Raw genomic sequence first — 21,987 nt, forward strand, 5'->3', positions numbered from 1 at the left:
GGTATCTGTCTAACCGACTTTGTGACCCAGCTTCACCCGGCTCACTCAAATTCTCGTGAAATATAGGGCTGCCCGAGGATTTCATGAACCACAACTCGAAGACTTGAGCAGTTTCTATTCATTTTAAGAAACTGATGGTGATTCGTTCTTTGAGGAAGGTATGTAAGTTGTGAAATTTTGCGTAGGACTTATTAAAACACTTGGATTGGGAACCATTTCTCCCGTAACCCTTCATCGATGCGACAATATTTTCAACAGACCTTGAAATAATGGGACTGATGTGGCCCTAATGTGGCCAAATCCATATCCTGTGACCTGGCGTTTTACCTATATGCCGTTCGGTGATGCTACCATGAATACCATTCACTGACTACAGTGGCAGGAAATCCCATAATGTACCTTCTCTCACCTGTAGCTGGGCACCATTTTTTGGGGCCTGGGGAGGTTTATGTCCTCGACATCCACCGGGTTGGCTCCGGCCTTGCGGCCATAACATCAGACCAAAAACTCGCTCTATTTAACCCAGCAAGACTCGATGATGGCCCGATATCCTTGCTTCCTACGAACCACGGAAACCTCAGGTGCCTGAAGCCTTTCGACTGGCTAAACTCGGTTGTGTCGACTGCTGGGGAGGACGGGTCGGTGTCCATCTGGGACCTCAGAGAAGACCCATTGAAGGCACAAGTACTACGGTTTCAAGGTAGGTTGCTCGTCCAGGACGGAGTGGTCCGTCGCAGGGCCTTGCGGCTGACAAAATGCCTCAGCGGCGGAGGCTCCCATCGTGTCATTGGCATGTGAGTTGAGGAGTCATGCCATCGCCGTAGGCACGGAACTATACGACCACGCAGCCTCCATTCTCCTTTGGTACGTCATTTGCAGCTCTCTCATTTCTGAATATCGACTCCTACGAAACAGCCTTCTGACTCGCCACTCAGGGACGTTCGAGGCTCCCCAAGCCAACGCACCCGGTATACCGAAGTCCACAGTGACGATGTGACGGAGCTGCGCTTCCACCCGACCGAGGCGCCTAACATTCTCCTGTCCGGCTCTACCGATGGTCTGGTCAATATCTACGATACCCGTATTGTAGATGAGGACGACGTGATCATCCAGACGCTCAATCACGGCTCTGTGCACCACGCTGGGTTCCTGAGCGCTACGGAGGTCTATGCGCTGTCACACGACGAGAAGTTCGCCGTCTTCAACCTCGAGGAGACGTACGAGAAAGGGACGCCCGTGGCCGACTTTGGTGACGTCCGCAGAGAGCTGGAGTGTCAGTATGCGTCCAATGTGACGAGCAAAGTGGATGGTAGCGGGGCTATCATCGGTGTCGGATCTCAAGCGTGAGCCCACCCCCCCTGGGCAGTCCAATCCCCGTTCTCCCCCTTTTATTCCCCCCCCCCCTCTCTCTGCTATACTACAATCGCTAACAACATGTCGATCAAGTCGTCAAATGTTCCAGTTGGTGTTCCTTACTAGGGGCAGCAGTCCCAACAGCTGGATGTTTGACAAGTCGTCCAGCGTCGGGTTGCCGGGTGGACACGGCGAAGAGATAGTTCGTGCCTTTTGTTTCTATGATGACGAGCAGGTCGTATTCACGGCTGGGGAGGATGGCAATGTGAAGGCCTGGAGGCCGAATTGAACGACCAAAAGATACCCCTTTTAGCGTTTCTCCTGATCATGACGAGCGGTGCGAATAAGACATGATTTCTCGCGAATCCGGTGAACAAAGCGCAGAGCAAACCGCATCCGTACTTGTCCCACCATCCGTTATATTTCCAAAGTTGGGTATCATTCATTTTGCCTCGGTCCTGGTACGTCTGCCCATACTCGCCATATGTACCGATTTGTTTTCTTTGTTTTTCAACTATCCGAACTTGTCGTGCTTCCCTTTAATTCTCACCATCAACAACTGTTCGTGATAATCCCCTTCTCTCCTCGCCTTCTTCAACCTTTTCACCTCATCGTCCTCCAGCTTCCGACCGGCCGCCTCTTCGAGCTCTTTGCGGGTGATCTTTTCCTTCGCCTTCTCCTCCTTGGCCATCTTGAGCTTCGGTTTGAACCGCGCCTGCATGCGGATCCGGAACGTGGTATGGAATGAAATGCCATCTGCGTCGCCGACGACCTCCGCGGGCGATGTCCTGGCGGCCGCCGGTGCCTCGCGAATGCCGAAGAATGTGTCGCGCAGGGTCTGTACCTGGAACGTTCCGGGCGTGTCTGGTGTGCGAAAGATGTTGAAGGACTCGAGAGCGGTGACGGCTTCCGAGGAGGCCGATAACACGCCTTCCTTGTCGCAGCTGAGGAACCTGCCATTTGAGTACGTCCTGTGTCAGCAAACAGCATTCATCAGGCTGTGAAAGGGAAAGAAAATTTGAAATACGTGGGGGGAAAAGAACAGGGAGAGACCGTGAGACGAACTTCCCATGATGGCCTTTCAGCCGAAACTGGTCGGTCCCGGCGACCTTGTTGGCGACCCAGACCTGACGCACGTCATGCGGCTCTGCCGTTTCCGGGTTCCCATCCACTATGTTCTCGATCGGCAGGGTGAAGACCTTGCCGCGGGAGTCGCTGGCTAGGGCAGACGGGGTTTCTGTCGGGAGCACGATCATGATGGGGCCGACAATGTCGGTGACAACCTCGGCGGAGACCCAGCTGTCGTCATCATCCGGTTCTTGGCGGGCGGCTGCGAGCCCTCCTCCGGTTGAGCTGGTCGGCGGCAGGGCGGCGGACGATGGGGCGGCATCGACGTTGGCGGCGGGGCGCTTCCTCTTCTTCGTTTTCTTGTCTCCTTTGAAGGTGAGAGGTTTGACCATTTTCGGTTCTCCGATTCGTTACCGGTTGAATTGGGGGAGGTTAGACGAGTTTCCTGCACGGTTGAGCGCGGGTGGCGGCGGACTCCGAGAGTGTAAAGTGCAGGCTTGGAGATCAAACATCGAGGCTGCTGCAGAGGGGGAGGAGCTCAGGTAAGGTAGCTAGCTTGAGAGGTGCGTGATAGCTTTGTTCAGATTATGTAAGTGCGTTCTTCTAGGTCTCCACTAAAAAAAGGTAATTGCTATGACGATGGCAATGCGGAGTTCAGTGCTGTTGGGAGTTTTACCCCTCCCCCGCAACTACCTACGGAGTAAAGTTGTCCATCAGTTTTAGGCTGGCTCAGGGGTTGAGGATATGTACTGTACAGTCATTACAGTAGAGTCCAAGGATAGCAGGTGTTCTAGGCGAGGAAGTGCCGGTTGTGGCCGACAGTATCCTCTCCGTCCGTCTTATCATATAACAAACATAACACCCTCTTTTTTTTTCTTTTCCTGTTGGTTGGCAATTGTTCATACTATCTACACTCGAACTTATCATCTCACGTCACTGTCGCGCACATCGTATTTTATTACCCCTGGGCAAATTTAGAGAATATGACGACCGACTCTCGTGTTGACCAAGCTGTAACTGTGTCACTCAATGACCTGAAGAATGGTGAGATAGCGTCAAATTTGTGGCAATATTAACGTCTTAAAAAAAAGATCGAGTCGCCATCGGCCGTAGCTGACGCATCGTCGCCTTAAGGAACCGTGCCGTTGGAGACTCTTCAGGAGGCCTTCGGTCCCGATTCGCTCGGCATCTTGGTAGTGAAGGATGTCCCGCAGGAGTTTGCGCATCTACGGCGCCAGACATTATCTTACGCCTCTTACCTGGGCAACCTGCCTCCCGCCGAGTTAGGTATGGGGTCCACGCTTCAGTGACTCCCTTGGAAGAGTCGTACAAAGGCTGACAAGCGAAATAGCAAAGCTGGAGAATCCCAAGGCCAAGTATCTAACAGGCTGGTCGCTGGGGAAAGAGCAGCTGAAGAACGGCCAGGTAGACACGTTCAAGGGCTCTTACTACGCCAACTGCGCTTTTTACATTGACCCGTCGCTGGATTGCGCCAAGCCCACGGCCAAGTTCTCGGCCGACAACTTCCCCGAGTATCTGTCGCCCAACGTGTGGCCGGATGAGACGGTGCTGCCCGGGTTTAGACCGAGCCTGGAAACCCTGTGCCGACTCATCATCGACACGGCCGTGCTCGTGGCGAGGGCGTGCGACCGATTCGCGGAGCGCGACATCCCCGGGTACCCGAAAGGCTACCTAGAGCACGTAGTCAGCATGAGCAACACGACGAAAGCGCGTCTGCTGCACTACTACCCCCAGGCACAGAGCGCTCTGGCGGTAGAGGGGGATAAAACGAAGGAGGGGGAGGAGGAGGAGGAGGATGACTGGTGCGCGACGCATCTGGACCACGGGTGTCTAACGGGGCTGACGTCGGCCATGTTCATCGACGAGCAGCGGGCGTCGCCTGCCGTGCCGGGGCCTGGGGACCTCCCTTCGTCCGGGACGAGCGCGAGCCTGCCGCCGCTGGAGGAGCTGGCGGCGAGCCCGGACCCGCAGGCCGGGTTGTACATCAAATCGCGGACGGGGCAGACGGTGCAGGTCAGGATCCCGCGGGACTGCATCGCCTTTCAGACGGGTGAGGCGTTAGAGAAGATAACGGGGGGTCGGTTCAAGGCGGTGCCGCATTTTGTGCGAGGGGTGCGGGCATCGGTGAGCGATGGACGGATTGCGCGGAATACATTGGCGGTGTTCACGCAACCGAACCTGGGGGAGGAGGTGGACATTGAGCAGCACATTACGTTTGGCGAGTTTGCTCGGGGCGTTGTGGCTAAAAACACGGTGTAGGGTGCGGTATCGATGTTTATAAGGTACCTACGAGTACTCCGTACAGTACCTAATTACCTTAGTATCCCGTACCATTAGGTAGACCACCCACGGACCGGCGTGCTACACGTGTGTACTCTAGCGTGTCATCAACCCCGCCCCCGCCCCCGCCCACTGTAGGCGTCGTTTTTAGTCGTCCCACTCTACAGTATGTACCTTATAAAGTGCCGGGAAGCTTACATTCCCCAACCAACTTCGTCCTTCATCTTCCGTCTTAACGGGTTCCTTGTATTATCCATCCACTCGAGGACTCGGCATCGAAAGTCGTCTCACATATATCCCGTCACAAATACTCGTAGTACGCACGCACATAATAAGATGGCCCTACCACCCAAGTTCGCCGGGCACAAGCTTCTCTTCGTCCCGGCGGACAGCAAACCGCCGGCAGTGGCGGCCGACATCCCCTTCCAGCCACACACACTGGAACTCTACCTAGACTACGTGTGCCCGTTCTCGGGCAAATTCTACCGCACCTTCTTCGAGCAAGTGGTGCCGAAGATCCGCCAGAACCCAACCTGGGCCCAGGGGCTCCAGGTCATCTTCCGGCAGCAGATCCAGCCGTGGCACCCGTCGGCGGTCCTCGTCCACGAGGCGGCGCTGGCCGTGCTGCGCTTGGCGCCGGACAAGTTCTTCGACTTCAGTGCCGAGCTGTTCCGCGTCCAGCACGAGTTCTTCGACGTCAACGTCGTCAACGAGCCGCGCAACGCCACCTACGCTCGCCTGGCCGAGATCGCGGGCAACGTCGGCGCCGACGAGGCCGCCGTGCTCAAGCTCTTGACCATCCCTGACAAGCCCGGCCCGGACGGCGGGCTCAACGTCGGCAACGGGGTCACGGCTGATGTCAAGCTGATCGTCAAGCTGGCGCGGTTCACGCCCGTACATGTGACCCCCACTGTCGTGTTTGATGGCGTTGTCCAGGCTGGTATCGATTCGTCTTACACTGTGGACCAGTGGACGGAGTGGCTGGAGAAGAACATCGCCGGCTAAGGTCGTAGTAAATAGTGTGGCTTGGTGGCCGAGGGAGTCCTACGGGGGTATAATGGGGATGAATGAGCCAAATTTTCTCCCTACAATAGGCCTACAATAGGTTAATACTTACTATATCATCGTACGTGGGGCGCGTGGCCGCGGCGGGGAGGCAGTTGTGCCCGATCGTACTGTACTCCAACGCATGGCTCAACGCCGACGACCCGTCGCCGGTGAGATGGGAGAAAGAGGTCTGTAGTCTATACGGGATATAGCGAAATTCTATTATCGAGGTCCATAGTCCATAGTCCGTTCCGTGGTCCGTGGTCCGTGGTCTATGCTTACCCCGATATAGAATTATATTATTTAGTGTGAACCCCCATCTGACACAGCTCATCAATTCAACCTCGCTTGGTTTACTCACGCCCATGCGCTGCCCAACTCAAAATGACTTTATTCAGGCTACTATATTTACCACCTACTGGACCAGCATCGTCTAGATCAATAGGCTTCTTCGTCCGCTCTACCACGCGATGTCAGACTCAATCCTTATGCCTCCCACAGTTGAAAAGCAGGACGCAATGTCTCGTCTCACAGTCGAGACAGCAGTCAAGATCTTATGCCGTCAACTCGTCTAAGAACCCTGCGACTTCAACAATATCACGGACACCTCCGCCCTCGGCCGCCGCACAGCGTAAGACTGGTCCAAGTTCTTCCCTCTCAAGCTCCTTGTGGTCTGGGCCGGGTCGACCATAAACTGACATTGGCCGTTTCTCCCTCCCCCTAGTCATTCCTGAACAGATCCTCATCTATCATGCCGGCACGGGCCGCATCGTCTTCCTCGTCTTTTGGAAGATCACCACCATCTTTATCTGTGCTTTCTTCTGTCTTGTTGTAGCTCCAAACTACATTCGATCCGAGGATAAATCATATCTTCAAGCTGCCGGACGTAAGTGAACTTCCCTTCTTCCTCATGACCATCTCTCCCCGGGGCCGTCTTCTCATCATTCGCAGTGGCCGCCTGCGGCATCGTCCCTTTGGTCTACGTAGCCTACACCACCGCCCCCTTCGTAACCTTCATCTACCTCCGTCTGCCCCCCTCGGCCCGCACGTCCCGGCAGCACCTCGAACGCTTCGTCCGATCCGGCCTCCCGGCTTCCACACAGCTTCAGGTTCTCACCATGGGTCTCGCCGGCCGGCCCCGCGCCGCCCTCGTCTCCCTCGCCGACCTCAAGCCCGTTACCGAGCGCTGGGGGCTCGTCAACTACGCCCGCGACGTGTCACGTCTCTCGGCTGCCCGGAAATGGCACCAGTACCGCCCCGTCGCCAAGTTTGCCGTCCGCGCCCCGAATGCGAAGGATGTCCGTGAGGCCTGGATATGGGATACGGTCCGGCCACTCTTGGGCAAGACTCAGCGCCAGAGGACATGACATATTCGAATCCTCTTTTCCTTTTCTACTTTCCAATGTCTCATGGATCCACGGGCCCCGAGTCGGCCGGGTTCTAGGTGTATTAAAGTAAGAGGCGTTCGGTGACCACCTGTATCACTATGTAATACGACACGATTTTGGCCTCACAAAAACGGACTTATATTATCTTGAAGCTGGACAACATGACTTCTCCCTCGTTACACGATCTTTCCTTGCCCCTCCTACAGCTTGCTCCAATCCAATCTTCCTCAAAGAGACATTCTGTCGCCGCCATTATTTATACATCTATATTCCCTTGTGGGCCACTGCCCTGTTTCAAATTCGCATGCCCTTCTCCCTTTCCGCTACAACTTGCGTTTCTTTCTTTTCTTCTTTTCTTTTCTTCTCTTTTCTTTTTCTCCGGTGATCCTCACGAACTGCCAAACTCGACTAGGTCGTCACGACCCCGTACCAGATCATCCCCATGACAGCGCCCATAAGAATGGCGACGGGCGGGCTCACATTAAACCAGTACCCGCCAACAAAGCTCGTAGCCGTCACGACGACCCACCACGGCTCCAGGGCAAGGCTCGTGCCCTGTTCGTACCCTTCGTCGATGTAGCCAATCTGCCACAGCCGGTACACGGCGGTGTAGATGAGCCCCACAGCGCTGGCATTGAGCCCGCGCACGACCGACCTGACCCAACGCCAGCCGCGGATGGCGTTCCAGATGCCCATGGTGCCGTGGACCAAGATCAGACCGGGCGCGAAGATGCCGAGCCACCCGACCACGGCGCCGGCGACGCTGTGCTGTCCGGCGTTGGCCGCGGTCAGGGCGCCCAGGTAGACGGCGAAGTTGAAGTTGGGGCCGGGGAAGGCCTGGATGATGGCCAGGCCGAGCAGGAAGTCGCGGGCCGGCACCCAGCCTTCGGCGACGATGTACTCGCGCAGCAGCGGGATGACGACGGGCCCGCCGCCGAAGATGATGGTGCCGGCGAGGTACATGTTAGCGAAGAGGGCGAAGAGCCGCGGCGTGGGCCGGGGCAGGGCGCCGCGGAGGGCCATGATGGCGGCGAAGGAGAGGAAGAAGGCGATGACGATGGCGAGGCCTGATTTCCAGGTCACGGCGAGGCGGCGGCCGGCCGGGACGACACGGGGTTCCGTGTCAGCGGAGGATGAGGTGGTGGTCTCCTCGTTTTGTCCTCGGGCGTCTGCACTCGGCCGATTCGTGCCGTCGTCCGCCTGCCCGTCGTCTCCCGCTTGGATGCCGCCCTGCCCTTCTTCGACGCCCGCCTCTCCGACATCCTCCCGCGATCGGCGCCCGGCCAGCTTCTCCTTGCCGAAGGTGACGACCTTGTTGACGGGCCTATGGACCCAACGGGCGTCCCAGACGATAGCCACGATGCCGGCGAAGGCCATGAGGACGGGGAAGTACCACAGCGCGTTGTACAGCATGCCGGCGCAGGCGCCGAAAAGGACGAGGAGCCGGGTGAGGGTGTCGGTGGCGGCCTTCTCCGAGAGCTGGACGGCGGCGAGGGCGACGATGCCGACGGTGGCGGCGTTGAGGCCGGACAGGAGGGCGTAGACGGCGCGGGGCAGGGATTCGCCGATATTGGAGACTCCGAGGCCCAAGGCATACATTCCGATGGCACCGGGAAGACTATGACAGTTTAGTTTCGGCGTTTTGGACCGACCGACCGAGGCGGAACTAAGGGGAAGGGAACGGGATATGAAAGAAGATAGCAAGTTATTAGGATTTACCTCCACAACAGAAACCCCAGGACGGCAGGGATGAAGCCATCGTGAAGAAGATTGACGCAGTAATGCATCTTGGTACTCGCCGGGCCGGAAAGGGACTGACAGACACTGAATAGCTCTTGGTACTACGAAGGCGAAAGAGGACAAAAGGAGCAAAGCGTCAGCGTACTCGGAAACGGCATAAAGTTGCAGGGAAGAGGGATCACGTACCATCTGGTCATCGATCCATTTCAACTTCTTGACATATTTGTCGTGGAACTGCGTTTTGTATAAAAAAAAAAAAGGCCCAAGTCAGCGATTCTACCCTTCCCATCTATCCTTTGATCCGTTCGATCCTGAGGGAAGAGAAGGGGATACAGCCATGTGATAAAGAGGGCCCAGCGGATGAGGCAAAGTGAAGGACGGCAATAAGACAACTTTCAAAACCCCGAATGTAGAACGAGCGGTTCACCTGTAAGTCTCCGAGAACGCGGGTTCGCATCGGCCGACCACCCCCACCGCACAGGTGCCGGAAGACACGCGACACCGGACACCGAACACCGGACCCCGAACACTGGAGCTACGAAGCAGGACAAAGAAAAAAAAAAAAAAAAAAAAAAGAGGGAAGGACAAAAGAAACAACTCACAATCTTGAAATGCACCGGCGGTCCACCAAAGGAGGTGAAGCCAAGGTACCAGTTCTCGCGGATCGTAGTCCACAACCGGCCCGCGATGTCATCGAACCCAGGAACCGGTCTCGGGCGTTGGACCATGACAGGCGATTTTTTTTTCTTCCTTTCTCTCCTTTTCTTTTTGTCCTAGTTCTCACGGTTTTCTGCTCGTTGGCAAAGGGTGGCCGAGGTGCGCGTGTGAATGCTGATTGAAAAGCAAATTCGGCCGATCCGCCCGTGTTTTGTCGACGATTGCGTGATTCGGGGTGTCCAGGATACAGCGCAGACCGAGATCTCTTAATAATAGGTAGGTAAGGTAAGGTAGCTAATAGTGGTGAGGTAGAAGAGTACTCGTACTCCGTGGTCGTCCGTTTTTGGCTGGGTACCTTAGTCGTCTTACCGCCGTTGTAACTCCTTCGGACTTGCGTCTGCCGATTTGTCGTGGTGTCGTGTGTTTCATTCAGTGTTGGCTGTTCGTCTCCTTGTGTTTGTTGTTGTGCAGTGTTCCGTCTCGTAGTCTTGGGTCCGACTTCAAAAGAAGAATAGAGAAAAAGAAAAAGCGTCGCTCCTTTTTGGCTCGTCTCTCTATTCTTGCTTACTAGCTATGCTTATAGTCTACCCTAGGTCCTGTAGTCCTTGAGGTTGACTGAATGTCCGTCTCATCCCGTTGCCCTCGTATAACCCCTTCTCTGTTCTCACGAAATTTATTTGAAAGGCAACTTTCAGTTATAAGGATGGGGAGGGCCTCTCCCTTCTTATATCTATGCCTTTAGGAAAGTACAGATACGTACCCCCAGACCATCACCAAGATGGCAGCGAATCGCGTCCACCAATTCGACCGCCCAGCCCACCCACGTGCTCTTGCGACATGTCAATGACCTGTTCTAATTGGTGATTGCATTTTCCTTCCACAGAGGATCGCACTCCTCGCAATTTGTTAGGGACCTGCACGTATAACGGGACAACGGTACTGAAAAACACGATCAACCCGTCGTAAAGCTGTTGTTGATTAGGTACCTTGTAAGTTAATAAGGAAGAATCTCTTGCCCCTCTAGCAGTTGGTAGAAAGTACTTTGTACAGATACTCTCACTGCATCTCATCCTCAGTTCTCACATACATCTCTATCCAACCCCCTCCCCTACCTAATGCTGTGCATATATATACGTTCCTCGATTATCGTCGTATCTAAGAATGTTCGTCAATGAAGGCCAACGAGTCGAGAGCCTCCTCCCTGTCCTATTATCCCCCCATTTTGCTTGTCTGTTCAGCATGATAAGTGACGCCTTGAACTCCACGCCTGCCTTTCCAAAAAGACCTGCTAGCCCACCTGGATGGGAGGACTATCGCTTCTATCCATGATCCCTTCGTCCGTCCCCTGCCATTTTTTGTACCTTATACATATACCATTGTGCAGATGGAAAAACAGAGCCAGCAAAGAAATCTAACGAACCCACCAACCCCACGGCGGGAAGAGGCGTCGGAAACTAGGACCCAGAATTGGAAACATAAAAACAAGAGAGGAAAAGAAGAAAAGAAAGGAAAAAGAAAGAGAAAAAAAGGGAAAACACAAGCCATCATGCCCCTCAAACGTGTCTAAAGAGACTGCAGACGCAGTGCCGGATTTTGCTGTGGTGTCCAGTAGCGGGTTAGCATCATTTGCTGCATCCCACACCATCGAGACGACCCGGTCGAACAGATGCCGTATCCTAACGCGCCCGCTTCGCCGCCGAGTTGCCGTCGTAATCCCAGCTACGTTTGAGCCCGCCCTCGTACACGCTCGCGACAGACTCCTGCCACATCGCCGGCGTGACAAAATTCCGAGCCGGTGGTGCCTGGTACTGCGGCTGGTGTTGATGGGGTTGATGGTGCTGCTGCGCCATCTGCTGCGATCCGACCGGCATGCCCTGCATGCCCTGCATACCCTGCATACCCTGCAATGCTGTAGTGCTTCCCTGGCCGCCGGCCGGAGGTACGTTGACGTTGAGCGCAGCGGCTTGCGAAGACATGGTTGTTGCCGCCTGTGGCTGCACTTGCGGCGTCCCAAACGAAGCGTTCCACTGACTGCACGTTTCCCTCCATTAGTCACCAGTCGTCATCCGAGGTTACCATCTTAAGGGGCCACGTAGAAGAAAGAAACCAAGACACCTGGGGGGGGGGTAGGGATGGTGCGGGGAACACTCCGTCAAACTCACTCAAAGATTCGTTGCGGGTTCCATGCCGGCGGTGCTTCCATCGCCGGCGGCATATCCCCTGCTTGCGAAACTTGGTTCCGCATAACGACGATCGACTGCGCGGTCGGCGAGTCCCTGTTAGCATCCACCGGACCGACTGAGATGGGTGGTGTGAGTGGGTGGCTGGTGTAGCTGACTTGTTGACCATGCGCATTCATGCCCTGCGTATCTAGCCCGTGCCCTAGAGCCTCCGCCGGATGCGACGGCGGCTTGTACTCGGCCTGCGCCGGAGGGGATACCGACTGGTTCGACACATGCGGACTCCCGTAGGGGAAGCTTGGCTTTAGGACGAACGGCTTCCTGATGTCGGCAGAGAACGCTTCTCGCACAGCGTCCACCTGCTTTTGTACCTCGGCCATCGGCCATACCGCCATGGCTTTCTCGAGAACACGCATATGGCGCGTGAAGTACTCACGCGCATCGCAATTCAGGTCGGGGTCGGGAGAAGTAACCGCTACCTGTAGATCAGTAGACACATCTCGTCAGCTGCCGTCATTTTCATGGTTTTTATCTCTTTTTCTTTTCTTTTTCTTTTCTCCTTTGCCACAACAGCACACCAAGAAGACACTCACCAGATGAAGCACGATGCACGTCAGCCCGCAGTAGATGGTAAAACTAAAGCCGCGTTGCATGCATTGCAAACCCGTGTAGCCAAACGACTCCAGGACCGCCTCTTGTAGACGACAAAGAGCTTTAGCCGACGTGTAACAGACCATCATGTGGTGTTTCCACCGTCCATCTGTGCCGTTGGGATCCGCGAACGCCAGCTGCGGTCGATGGAGCAGAATGAGGGTCAGGTAGTAGTACGAGTGCATGTTGCCGATAAACGGAGACGCGAGCCATGGCGGGGATGCGTCCGGCGGGAAGGTGATGGCCAAGTCTGGGGGAAGTTCATCCAACCACCTCGTCAGGACAGGACCCAGTTGAGCGAGTTCTGGATCTGCGCCCCAGGCCTTCTTCTTCTTGATGCGGCCATACGTCGAGTTTAACCTGCTGACATTAGACACCATACGGGTAAAGTAGGTGAAGCTCCGGCCTATCTGGTATTCCGATTCGTCCCCATCTGCTGTGGGCTGGGGAACGCTCAAGTCGACCGTGTCCAGATCGACAGCCAAGTCGGTTCGCCCTAATCACGATCAGCCACGACCCTAGTTCCCAATCTCGGGGGCAAATTTGGGGGGGACAAAGAAGTAAAGTCATACCTTGAGGAGACCCGATCATGACCTCGCACACAAAGATGGTCTGCCAAATCCGACATTTCACTTGACATTCCATAGGACACGAGCCGCACGATTGCCCCGCCTGATGATCCGCGTAGTGTTCGTCCAACCCCAGGTCTTTGCCCATTTGCACACACTGCACGATAGTCATCCACGACCGGTAGTAATACCCGCGCTTGGGTGCTGCTTCTCTCGCCTTGAGCATGATCAGGAGCGCTTGCAGAGTGCTCAGCCGTGGCACGTCCATAAAGGAATCGGCGTGTTCTACCGCAAGTCAGTCATCGCCTTGCACTCGCCCGAAGGAGGAAAAAAGGGGAAGGACAGGGGATCGTGTAACTTACTTGATGCTAGAGCCAGCCACTGCTGTCCTAGGGCAGGATCGTCTGCCAAACGTCCGCCAATGGCAAAAACTGCTTCGAGAACCAAAGGCGACATGTTATCCCGGTCCGTGTTCCATTGCTGGCAGAAAAGAGTCTTCGAAAGGACAGGCACGTAAGGATGCACGTGAGTGAAATATAAGTCAAAGTAATGGTTTGCGGTTTCGTCATCGGGCATGAGCTCCGGCGGAATCCGAATCTTCGAACCGGGAGCCGAAACCAAAGGAGGGAGGGCCGTCCTATACTCGTCCGTGTCTTCGACGGCGGGCTCTTCTTCGCGCCGAAAAGAAGCCTTGTTTCTGAGATACGGGGCTGCGTCGAGACATTCGTTAACCTACTTCTTCTCCGGCAACAACGGAAAAATAAAAAATAAAAGAAAAAAAGAAAAGAAATGCTGACCTGTGCCGGCTGGATCCATCTTGAGAGATCCTAGCAAGTCTGCGAGATCTTGTTGCTGGTACGTGTCGTCGGAAGAGTATGTCTCGGGAGGAGAGCTACCCTTGGAGCTTTGATGATGTGGCGGGCTCGGCATATGTTGCTGGGGCGGCGCATACTGCTGTGGCCCTCCCATGACTGGGACAGAGGTCTGGCCTGTTGAGTATGGGGTTGAGTAGGGTATGCTCTGCGGCGCCATCGAGGCCGGCGCGGTGTAATGGACGGGCTGGTAGACGTGGTGCCCTGCCGCATAGGCACCGTGGGCGGCATACATGGAATGTGCTTCTGCTGGCTTGGTCGCAGTGGAGACCATGTGCGTTTGCGGCTGGACAGGCATGACACGGAAGCTGTCTTGCAATGGGGCCGGGTTGGTGAAGTCGGTGGCAGCAGCAGTAACAGTGGAAGATGTGTCGTAGGTTGTCGTGTCAGACGTGCCGTCATACTGTCCCTTGGGGCGTACACATTGAAGCTTGAGTCGCAAACACGAAGTGCACGGCCAAATGTTTGTCGTTGCCGAATCGCATTTGATCTTTCTCCTTCGGCATCCCTCGCATGCTCTCATGACTAGTATACGCTGTCAGTTCCCAACCTCCGCAAACTGATCATGGAGGCCATAAGATGAGGAGGGCCAGGTGGGGAAGGGTCTACCTTTGAGCCGCTTGTGGCGGTTGTGCTCATCAACGAAGACATAATCTGCAGCAGAAATCCTCGATTAGTTGAAGCGAAGGGGGTAATATGGATCACGGGGGATGCGAGAGATGCGGCGCACTCTTCTGAGGTTCCCTCTGTGGGTACTGCTGCGGCGCGAAAGAGAATGAGCTCATCTGGGAGCTCTGTGGCAGGATGCGCCTCTCCGTAGGGTCGTTGGACATGGCGCTCGATAATGACCGAGGAATGGCGCAGCCTCGGACGCGACAGGGAAGCGAAAAGAGAGACGGTCACATTCAATGCAATATCTCGGTCGGCCAAGCTTCGGATAAGAGAACGGCTCGGTATTGTCGGCGATCTGTGAAACGAGGACGCGGAGGACCTGGCAGTCCCCGTCAGGAAAGGCGATTAGACGGGGCCGGGAGGGAAATGTCCAGCGGTGCGTGTGGGTGTGGAATTCTTAATTATTTTAAGAACGTCGAAAAACAGGCGTGGGCTGGGGTAATAGGTAAGTACCTAACTAGCTTGGTGAGAGAGCGCGTGGGACTGCCGTGGGCAGAGAAGGTTTGGGGTCGGTACCGTACCCTTGTTGACGATTAACCAGGGTGTCGGTTTTGAGGTCAATGTCTGGAGGTGACACCCTGATCAGAACGCCACTGGGAAGTCGTTCCTCTCACCCGCAGATGTCGTCAAGCACAGGACAGCGCACGGACGAGTATGGTCAAGGGCAGGGGGTAAGGATGGTGGACAACAGGGGGGATGGGTATGTCCAAAGTATAGGCAAAGAGAAAAGGGGAGAGGGGGGCGCCGAGAGAGGGACCCTCCCAGGACTGGGCCGGCAAGTCCAGCAGCAGGACAACCCAGCCAGCAGACAGAATTCAGATGATAGTGGGGAGGGCAGTCGACGTTGCAGTCAAGGTAAGATGATAAACAGAAGCGTTAACTTGTATCCGTAATCTGTATCGGTAGAGATCTGTGTGATGGAATGAAATAATGGTGTACGATGTACGTCTTGTCGCCCTCGTTGTGGGGGAGTATCCACCACCGTTGTGATCGCGTGCTGACCGGTTTGAATTATATAACGGAGGAGGACGGTGGAGGTTCGAGTTCATGGGTCTCTTCCCAGATGTGGCATCGGTCGCTGGCTGTTAAGGTGTGAGACTTGGCGAGGAAGAACGTGAGACGTCAATGACGGCGAGGGTGATGGCGGCGATTGGCAGTATAAGAGGGGGGAAATGGCTGGCGGCTGAGATTCCCCGCAGGTTAGATCGGTCACCAGAACCGTTCAATGAGCACGTTTCGGAAAGGCCTCGTGGAGGAAGAGAGAGGGAGAGGGAGAGAGAGTTGCAGAGTTGCAGAGTTGCACGACCAAATGAGGGGAGCAAAGGGGAATGAGTGAGTATTATTTCCAGGTTGACAGCAATCCAACAACCAGCGAGCGGCCAGCGGCTGACCCGAAGCATGAACATGAGATGGCTTGGGTAAACTAGGCGGCGCTGGTAGGCAAGGTAGTACGACACATAGGGGGTGGGTGTAATGGACTCGACAATGGTCGAGACCGAGTAGGACGAGAGTAGAGAATCAAAGAGAGGAAGGAAGGAGGGTCAACGAACGCGGACTGATAGGAGGCGCAACAGCACAGCACCGTTGGTTCCATGTAAGGTAGAAAGTCCCCGAAGGAAAGGGCGACGATGGTGGATGGTGTCCCATCGGCAAGGCGCCAATTGCCCAAGGTACCTACCCCGTAATTCCCTGCTACGAAGTACTTCGTACATACGGTACCTTAGGTAACGAACGGGAAATTCTAAGGTACCTTAGGTACCTGAGGTATTGAATGCCGAGAACATTAGGGTATTACGGAGTATCCGTACGAAGTACGAATGCGTTCTACATCGGAGATACTGGCCTGTCAACGCCTGTAACGAGCAACTCATCAGTGGTGTGGCTGCCCTAAGACGAGGGGCTCTGCATGGGGTAGGATGTTCCTGAGCATCCAGCCACCTCCATCGGTACCTTGTCTGTACATAAGTACCTAGTCTCGGCGTGTCGTTTCCCCCATCCAGTACCTTAAGAGAGGACTCGAAGCATCCGTCCCAATACTAAGGTAAGTACTTGAAAAGTACAATTAGTACCGTCCACCAGGATCTCCAGGGCATGGGCAATATATTGGCAGATAAAGTCTCCAGATAAATTAGGGGCATTACGACTTTGCAGGTTGGCTGTCCATCTCTGAAAGGATATCTCATCCTTGTCGAGACAAGATGCCTGCCGCCTAAACCAAAGGACCTGGGCTTGAAGTTATCATCAATTGCCATTGCAATTAATTTAAAATGATCTTGTAGGCGTGTCCATCTCGTTATGTTTATGCGGAAAGTACCGCAGGCACGCAATGTCCAAACGATGAATGATGCATGAGGATGGTCTACCTACCTGAATTACTTCGCAGCCAGTGTGCCCTAACCCTTCTGCCACCACAGTTGCAACGTAACGAACCAAATTCAAGGGGGAAACGGAAAGGTACCTACCTACCTTTACTGTCCTGCATCGATCGGCGACGCAGCTATAGAGCGGGCCTCTGCATCACGAGCAGGAAGTGTGTTCTGTGTCTCTGTGGATCAAGCTCATCCAGTACCCCGATCTCCACTTCTTCGATCCTTTTCTCTTCCCCGAGATTCCCCCATCAACCATGAACTGGACCAACGAGTCCATCAGCCGCTGCACCTGCACGATGTCGGGAACCAAAATTTAGTGTTCATAGGTCTTATGGATCGTCATCTTGCTTCTTTTTGACTGGAGAAGCGGGAGCCGTATGTATTTCCCCTCAACTACCCATCATTCCCTCCAGCTTTCACGGCAGTCTTTGGGTATTTCGTGGTTCTCAGCGAAGCTTTAAGCCGCATTTTTCCGCTACCCCTGGAGGCCAAGAGTCCGTCAAGTTGCTACATTCTTACTTCGTGACACCTGCTAGGCATCAGACCGGCATTATACCATCACGGGCTTTAAGCACCTTACTTAAGGTACCCACTGTCCCCTTGCGGGCCAGCAACGTTGAACAGTCTTGACCTGCAAGTCACGAGCGCCCCGACAAGTGGACAACCCGAATTGCCGTCGAAACTCAATTCCGTTCGAGCGTTTGGGGCGGGGGGGCCATGTATCGTATATCGTAGGCGGCGGGGATGACGGTGCTCCATTTGTCAAAGTGTTGGTGTTCGAAAGGTCGAGAGCTCACCCTGGGTGCTGCTAGGGTACCACTGGACGCGTGGATGCGACCCTACTTCTTACGAATACAATACTCTGTGCCCAATGACCCTATAACTGAGGTAATAAGGATGAGCCAAATCGAATACCTACGAAGTACAAATACTGAAGAGGATAACGATTCCAGTCGGATTCGAGGCCGATGAGCTGCGATGACTGGTACTGGAAGCTGTTGGGTCCACTTGGGTCGCCTGATATGCAGCTAGACATCCTGCCGAAATGGAACCGGGCAATACGTTCAGGGGGGGTGGGGGCGGATTACATACGTTGTACATAGAACATAGAACCTGGAGACAAAGGCCTAGTCTTTGTGTGACAACCTTCCCCATTTCCCCGTTTCCGCGTTCCCCCTGAGGGAGTGAGCCTTCAGCCTAGATGCCCAGGGTATATACATACGTCACATGTCAGAGTCTCTTCCCTCTCGTCTCTCGTCGTCTACCTTAATATTTTCCCCCTCTAGATGAAATTTTACTTCGTACCCACATTGCCGAGGAAGAGGAAGAACAACACGATATAGGAATCGACGGTAAAGGCAGGTCGACGGATGCCAGCCCAGCGGAACACGAACACCCGGACTCATTAACACGGGTATAGATAATCTCCAGGAAGAGTTGATGCCAAACCACTGCACATCAAATGACTGCACCCAAGGAGTGAGATGATTTTCCCTTAAAATGACAAGGCGACAGATGTTTCACCTTCCGTCATTCACAGCATACATGTCCATCCCGCCGCTCCTCTCCAGCGACACGCTTTTCCCTCAAGTCGGCCAGGAGCTGCTACCCTGGTGGTTTCAGACGACATCTGATTCTCCCGGCTGACGTTTGTGTCTTGTCTGTGTTTACTTTGATCAGATCCGATGGGTCTGGGCTCGAACATCATGTATTTTCTATCGCGTCGTCACATGCGCATCCAGATCCCCTCGCATCTTCCAACGTTTTCTCGCATTCTCGCATCCCGTCAACCCGGCTCGGACTATTTCGCGGTTACTCCCATAGACCCCTGCCATATGGAGAAAGTCTGCATGGAAGTTACCGTTGAATTCATTAAAATCGTGAAGTAAGAACAAAAAGAAAACTATTAGATTTGCCACAGACATTGGATACTGCGAGTTTTCCGTACATATCTAGGAAGTACTCGGCGCATATGGCGTTATTCTCATATTTCGCAATCGCAGCACGAGAGAACGTGTCTTATGGAGATAAAGTCAGCCGGGGTGGACAGGGGGTTCAGGGTCCGAGCCTAGGTAGGCATGGTCAACTTGATTTTGACCAACTACAACGTACCTTATAAGGTCGCTATCTGCCGGAAAACCCGTTCTCCGCTCGGGCCATATACTTGGACGCCCCATTCCCCCAACCACCCTCCTTCCCTTTCCTCAATTTTTCATTTTTTTGTTTTTTTTTTCCAGGCACGGTTACCAAGTAGACCGTCTCGGACTCGAGTGCTTCCCGTCGCTTTTCCCTGTCCCCTCTGCAGCCGGTGAATGCGAACCCGTAGGATTATTCCGTATTGCACGCAAGCCACGGCTGCGTCACATGTACGGAGTAATTACATCCGATCCGCTCCCGTCGTTCGTCCAGATTTCAAGTCTTACCCTGGGTGCTGCTCTCACGGGAAAAGGTCAAGCAAGACAAGATAAGGAAGGCATCCGTCTTTGAACGATGTTCCTTTAGAGTTACCCAACCTTGCGGGTTGCATGCATCGAACTTCTTGGTTCGTTTTCCAGAAACGCACGCCTTATTCGCAACGTCCCAAGCCCTGCAATGCTGCTTACCTTTTTTTTTGTATTGCCGGGTCGATCGGGCAGATCTGCTTTCCCGTTGGTAGGGTTTCCCCTTTCCAGAAGTCGCGCCGGTCGAAGAAGCGGCATTCGCGGCCCTATGGACCCGATCTTGACCGTATCTCCACCTCAACCGACCGCAACCAGACGGTTATCTGCCTTTCGTTGGGGGGCCCGTTTCGCTAGCAACGTGGACCTGATGCGAAGAAGATTGGTTCTAGAAAGCTTCTGGGACATTCTGAGGACGCTTCCATGCATTAAAGTTCTAATTAGGTACTTCGTACGAATACAACGTACGGTATGTGCCATATCCAGGGTTCCTCGACCGCAACGTGTTTATCCGTACCGACTTGCGCGCCCGGGTCCCCCCTTTCCTTTTTTTAATTCCCACTGCCGACTAACAGGAAGCTTAGCGAACCATGCGAACGAACCCATGCTTGGAAATGAAATAATTAGTTTGTACTTATCTTTACGGCTGTCAGGCTCCAGCGCATGAACCATAGAAATGAGAAATATCGGAGATAGCATATTGCGTATCGCATTATCGAGATCAGGCCCCGGTGGAGAGCGAGGGACTGAGATTGCTATCACGACTCGGATTTTGCCGCCTTGCCGGCACGGTACGTTGATCAATACAGATGTGACAGGGTACTTGAGTGCCGTCATATGTAGACGAGATCCGCATAATTGGGGGCGTCAACTATGGACTAATTATTGATTACACGTAATTCTTGCCTTCCGCCAATCCTTGTGGTTTTATCGGTAATTTCGTATTGTTCGTAATCGTCCTGGCATGACCGCCACCATGTGTCACCATAAGATAGTGTAGTCCTCCTCATGCCCCAAGGAGGGTCGGGTATTCTCGGTCAGTGATTAGTCATTGTGAGATGGTCGTGGAATGTCGGATGCGACATCGCCTCGCTGACTAATATTACAACATGCGGGGGGAGGGGTGAATGGCTTTGAAGAAGCAAATGCACAGAAATTCCCTGACGCCACACGAGACCAAACCAACCCACAAACGGGGACAAACACGCAGAGTCACACATCAATCCCGGATTCGAAAACGAATAAGAGCTGAGAAAGTTGATCCTTTTTGAATTGACTAGCTAGAAAGGAGCGGCAGTCATGGACGGAGGAGTCGAGAACGCAAACCCAACCATTCTCAGCCACGCCGAGCTCCCTACGAGACAAAATAAGAAGAGAAGCACAGGGAAGACCGGCATAGAACATCAATACGACCACATTATACTGGCTAGGCCCGATTATCTATCTCCACTCTACGGCACTGACGATGTTGCCTGGTTCGATGGTCCTCTGGATGACACAGATGGGCTCACGCAAGAACCCATCGATGAGCAGGAAATCTATGGTAAGCTTCGACCACTTGTTGGGGGACTTTCTGTTATAGAACCGTAACGCAGAAGAATGGAGTCTAGCCGAAACCCACTCCTTGGGCGGACCGGTTGGCTTACATCTTGATAGATCTGATATCGACCATCTCGGATCCAGAACATCCGCTCTCCCTGGGCCAACTAGCAGTTGTTAACCTGCCGGACATCTACATCACGCGTCCCCCTTCTACTCCATTAGAGCCGAATACTCTGGTGACAGTCCGGGTCGAGGTCACGCCAACCATCACGCACTGCTCTCTTGCAACCGTCATCGGCCTGGGCATCCGGGTCCGCCTAGAGCAAGCTTTGCCACCCAACTACCGCGTCGATGTCCGGATCAAGGAGAAAACCCACTCCCAAGACGATCAGGTCAACAAACAGCTCGCGGACAAAGAGCGCGTCGCCGCGGCTATGGAGAATGAAACCTTGAGGGGAGTCCTGGACAAAATGCTCGAAACTTGCGTCTGATTGTCTTCCTGTCACTCGTTTCCTCACCATGTAGAGGATCATGGTCCAGATGCCACTCTGCCCCAACCGATGGCAAGCCCTGGATCGTAACAGTCAAGCTTATCGGCGACGATTCAATTCTGCAGCTATACAATGAGAATGGGAATATCATAAAGAAAAACTCTCATTTGCTCGGCAGATCAGCTCCTCGGGCGCTGCTCAATGTAGAAATTTTGGCTAGCTAAATGCCATGGTCTGCTAGGCACCTACGTTTGATCGTTCACGAAGAGCTCCGGACTGACGAGTTACCATGAGCATACGAGATAATAGTTCACTTCAACATTGTCTCGGCGGGCTTCTCGCTATTATTTATTTTTTTCCATACCCAGCCAACCTTGTTGCTCTATGGAATGTCATGCCTCCGGAAATATGGCTCCGACATAGGCCGGCTGGACATGTTCCTGGACATGTATCAGAAAGAACAAAAGGTCCCGCCAGATGTGCATGCCATTGCAAAGCGGCCTGTCACCTACGCCACCGAACCACGATCGAACCCGGCCTACATCCTATTTCCCCTCCTCCGCCGAAGGAGTCCTAGCGCGTGCGCCGCTATTTTGGGGTAAAGTAAAACGGAGGTTAACTGAGGCAGCCATTCCCAAGGATATGTCGA

The 21,987-nt window shown here is 54.1% G+C and overlaps 9 protein-coding genes across 9 annotated transcripts; 6 read left to right on the forward strand and 3 right to left on the reverse strand.

The window, feature by feature from the left end:
* The first annotated feature begins 78 nt into the window (after positions 1 to 78).
* SODALDRAFT_347344 (WD domain-containing protein) lies at positions 79 to 2,035 on the forward strand. The gene is made up of 5 exons (XM_028613299.1): positions 79 to 158; positions 383 to 700; positions 765 to 864; positions 936 to 1,343; positions 1,447 to 2,035. The coding sequence occupies exons 2-5, from the start codon at positions 394 to 396 to the stop codon at positions 1,640 to 1,642; spliced, it is 1,011 nt and encodes a 336-aa protein (XP_028470132.1). The 5' UTR covers positions 79 to 158; positions 383 to 393; the 3' UTR covers positions 1,643 to 2,035.
* On the reverse strand, positions 1,635 to 2,945 carry SODALDRAFT_287499 (actin-crosslinking protein). The gene is made up of 2 exons (XM_028608572.1): positions 2,419 to 2,945; positions 1,635 to 2,306 (listed from the first exon to the last, which is right to left on the reverse strand). Exons 1-2 carry the CDS (start codon positions 2,811 to 2,813, stop codon positions 1,868 to 1,870), a joined length of 834 nt encoding a protein of 277 aa, XP_028470133.1. The 5' UTR covers positions 2,814 to 2,945; the 3' UTR covers positions 1,635 to 1,867.
* A 378-nt stretch (positions 2,946 to 3,323) lies between these two features.
* SODALDRAFT_326505 (Clavaminate synthase-like protein) lies at positions 3,324 to 4,877 on the forward strand. The gene is made up of 3 exons (XM_028610180.1): positions 3,324 to 3,465; positions 3,556 to 3,708; positions 3,773 to 4,877. The coding sequence occupies exons 1-3, from the start codon at positions 3,405 to 3,407 to the stop codon at positions 4,699 to 4,701; spliced, it is 1,143 nt and encodes a 380-aa protein (XP_028470134.1). The 5' UTR covers positions 3,324 to 3,404; the 3' UTR covers positions 4,702 to 4,877.
* A 50-nt stretch (positions 4,878 to 4,927) lies between these two features.
* On the forward strand, positions 4,928 to 6,094 carry SODALDRAFT_326506 (hypothetical protein). The gene has a single exon (XM_028610181.1). The coding sequence runs from the start codon at positions 5,059 to 5,061 to the stop codon at positions 5,725 to 5,727; it is 669 nt and encodes a 222-aa protein (XP_028470135.1). The 5' UTR covers positions 4,928 to 5,058; the 3' UTR covers positions 5,728 to 6,094.
* Positions 6,095 to 6,231: 137 nt separating this feature from the next.
* On the forward strand, positions 6,232 to 7,351 carry SODALDRAFT_12800 (hypothetical protein). Its single transcript, XM_028606679.1, has 3 exons — positions 6,232 to 6,400; positions 6,508 to 6,655; positions 6,721 to 7,351. The coding sequence occupies exons 1-3, from the start codon at positions 6,326 to 6,328 to the stop codon at positions 7,134 to 7,136; spliced, it is 639 nt and encodes a 212-aa protein (XP_028470136.1). The 5' UTR covers positions 6,232 to 6,325; the 3' UTR covers positions 7,137 to 7,351.
* SODALDRAFT_12670 (hypothetical protein) lies at positions 7,350 to 9,974 on the reverse strand. Its single transcript, XM_028606672.1, has 4 exons — positions 9,500 to 9,974; positions 9,084 to 9,131; positions 8,877 to 8,998; positions 7,350 to 8,775 (listed from the first exon to the last, which is right to left on the reverse strand). Exons 1-4 carry the CDS (start codon positions 9,623 to 9,625, stop codon positions 7,566 to 7,568), a joined length of 1,506 nt encoding a protein of 501 aa, XP_028470137.1. The 5' UTR covers positions 9,626 to 9,974; the 3' UTR covers positions 7,350 to 7,565.
* A 1,201-nt stretch (positions 9,975 to 11,175) lies between these two features.
* On the reverse strand, positions 11,176 to 14,858 carry SODALDRAFT_12667 (hypothetical protein). Its single transcript, XM_028606671.1, has 8 exons — positions 14,557 to 14,858; positions 14,436 to 14,480; positions 13,752 to 14,351; positions 13,317 to 13,664; positions 12,958 to 13,239; positions 12,328 to 12,881; positions 11,717 to 12,213; positions 11,176 to 11,585 (listed from the first exon to the last, which is right to left on the reverse strand). Exons 1-8 carry the CDS (start codon positions 14,657 to 14,659, stop codon positions 11,231 to 11,233), a joined length of 2,784 nt encoding a protein of 927 aa, XP_028470138.1. The 5' UTR covers positions 14,660 to 14,858; the 3' UTR covers positions 11,176 to 11,230.
* Positions 14,859 to 19,164: 4,306 nt separating this feature from the next.
* On the forward strand, positions 19,165 to 20,188 carry SODALDRAFT_12887 (hypothetical protein). Its single transcript, XM_028606685.1, has one exon. It carries the CDS (start codon positions 19,460 to 19,462, stop codon positions 19,970 to 19,972), a length of 513 nt encoding a protein of 170 aa, XP_028470139.1. The 5' UTR covers positions 19,165 to 19,459; the 3' UTR covers positions 19,973 to 20,188.
* A 286-nt stretch (positions 20,189 to 20,474) lies between these two features.
* SODALDRAFT_12903 (hypothetical protein) lies at positions 20,475 to 21,577 on the forward strand. The gene is made up of 2 exons (XM_028606687.1): positions 20,475 to 20,848; positions 20,962 to 21,577. The coding sequence occupies exons 1-2, from the start codon at positions 20,605 to 20,607 to the stop codon at positions 21,336 to 21,338; spliced, it is 621 nt and encodes a 206-aa protein (XP_028470140.1). The 5' UTR covers positions 20,475 to 20,604; the 3' UTR covers positions 21,339 to 21,577.
* Positions 21,578 to 21,987: the final 410 nt, after the last annotated feature.

This window comes from Sodiomyces alkalinus, assembly GCF_003711515.1.
Source record: "Sodiomyces alkalinus F11 unplaced genomic scaffold SODALscaffold_1, whole genome shotgun sequence".
In the NCBI taxonomy this organism is placed as follows: domain Eukaryota; kingdom Fungi; phylum Ascomycota; class Sordariomycetes; order Glomerellales; family Plectosphaerellaceae; genus Sodiomyces; species Sodiomyces alkalinus.

Excerpts from the sequence above, each read along its gene's own strand:
- SODALDRAFT_347344 (XM_028613299.1), top strand. The coding sequence starts at position 394 with ATGTACCTTCTCTCACCTGTAGCTGGGCACCATTTTTTGGGGCCTGGG. Across the intron at positions 865-935 it reads GCAGCCTCCATTCTCCTTTG|GGACGTTCGAGGCTCCCCAA; the intron begins GTACGTCATTTG and ends CTCGCCACTCAG. Across the intron at positions 1,344-1,446 it reads ATCGGTGTCGGATCTCAAGC|TCGTCAAATGTTCCAGTTGG; the intron begins GTGAGCCCACCC and ends ATGTCGATCAAG.
- SODALDRAFT_287499 (XM_028608572.1), bottom strand. The coding sequence starts at position 2,813 with ATGGTCAAACCTCTCACCTTCAAAGGAGACAAGAAAACGAAGAAGAGG. Across the intron at positions 2,307-2,418 it reads CTGAAAGGCCATCATGGGAA|GTTCCTCAGCTGCGACAAGG; the intron begins GTTCGTCTCACG and ends CTCAAATGGCAG.
- SODALDRAFT_326505 (XM_028610180.1), top strand. The coding sequence starts at position 3,405 with ATGACGACCGACTCTCGTGTTGACCAAGCTGTAACTGTGTCACTCAAT. Across the intron at positions 3,466-3,555 it reads ACTCAATGACCTGAAGAATG|GAACCGTGCCGTTGGAGACT; the intron begins GTGAGATAGCGT and ends CGTCGCCTTAAG. Across the intron at positions 3,709-3,772 it reads CCTGCCTCCCGCCGAGTTAG|CAAAGCTGGAGAATCCCAAG; the intron begins GTATGGGGTCCA and ends CAAGCGAAATAG.
- SODALDRAFT_326506 (XM_028610181.1), top strand. The coding sequence starts at position 5,059 with ATGGCCCTACCACCCAAGTTCGCCGGGCACAAGCTTCTCTTCGTCCCG.
- SODALDRAFT_12800 (XM_028606679.1), top strand. The coding sequence starts at position 6,326 with ATGCCGTCAACTCGTCTAAGAACCCTGCGACTTCAACAATATCACGGA. Across the intron at positions 6,401-6,507 it reads GCCCTCGGCCGCCGCACAGC|ATCCTCATCTATCATGCCGG; the intron begins GTAAGACTGGTC and ends ATTCCTGAACAG. Across the intron at positions 6,656-6,720 it reads ATATCTTCAAGCTGCCGGAC|TGGCCGCCTGCGGCATCGTC; the intron begins GTAAGTGAACTT and ends CATCATTCGCAG.
- SODALDRAFT_12670 (XM_028606672.1), bottom strand. The coding sequence starts at position 9,625 with ATGGTCCAACGCCCGAGACCGGTTCCTGGGTTCGATGACATCGCGGGC. Across the intron at positions 9,132-9,499 it reads CGCCGGTGCATTTCAAGATT|TTCCACGACAAATATGTCAA; the intron begins GTGAGTTGTTTC and ends TACAAAACGCAG. Across the intron at positions 8,999-9,083 it reads AATGGATCGATGACCAGATG|TACCAAGAGCTATTCAGTGT; the intron begins GTACGTGATCCC and ends TCGCCTTCGTAG.
- SODALDRAFT_12667 (XM_028606671.1), bottom strand. The coding sequence starts at position 14,659 with ATGTCCAACGACCCTACGGAGAGGCGCATCCTGCCACAGAGCTCCCAG. Across the intron at positions 14,481-14,556 it reads ACAGAGGGAACCTCAGAAGA|ATTATGTCTTCGTTGATGAG; the intron begins GTGCGCCGCATC and ends TTTCTGCTGCAG. Across the intron at positions 14,352-14,435 it reads CCGCCACAAGCGGCTCAAAG|TCATGAGAGCATGCGAGGGA; the intron begins GTAGACCCTTCC and ends AGCGTATACTAG.
- SODALDRAFT_12887 (XM_028606685.1), top strand. The coding sequence starts at position 19,460 with ATGCTGCTTACCTTTTTTTTTGTATTGCCGGGTCGATCGGGCAGATCT.
- SODALDRAFT_12903 (XM_028606687.1), top strand. The coding sequence starts at position 20,605 with ATGGACGGAGGAGTCGAGAACGCAAACCCAACCATTCTCAGCCACGCC. Across the intron at positions 20,849-20,961 it reads CGATGAGCAGGAAATCTATG|ATCTGATATCGACCATCTCG; the intron begins GTAAGCTTCGAC and ends ACATCTTGATAG.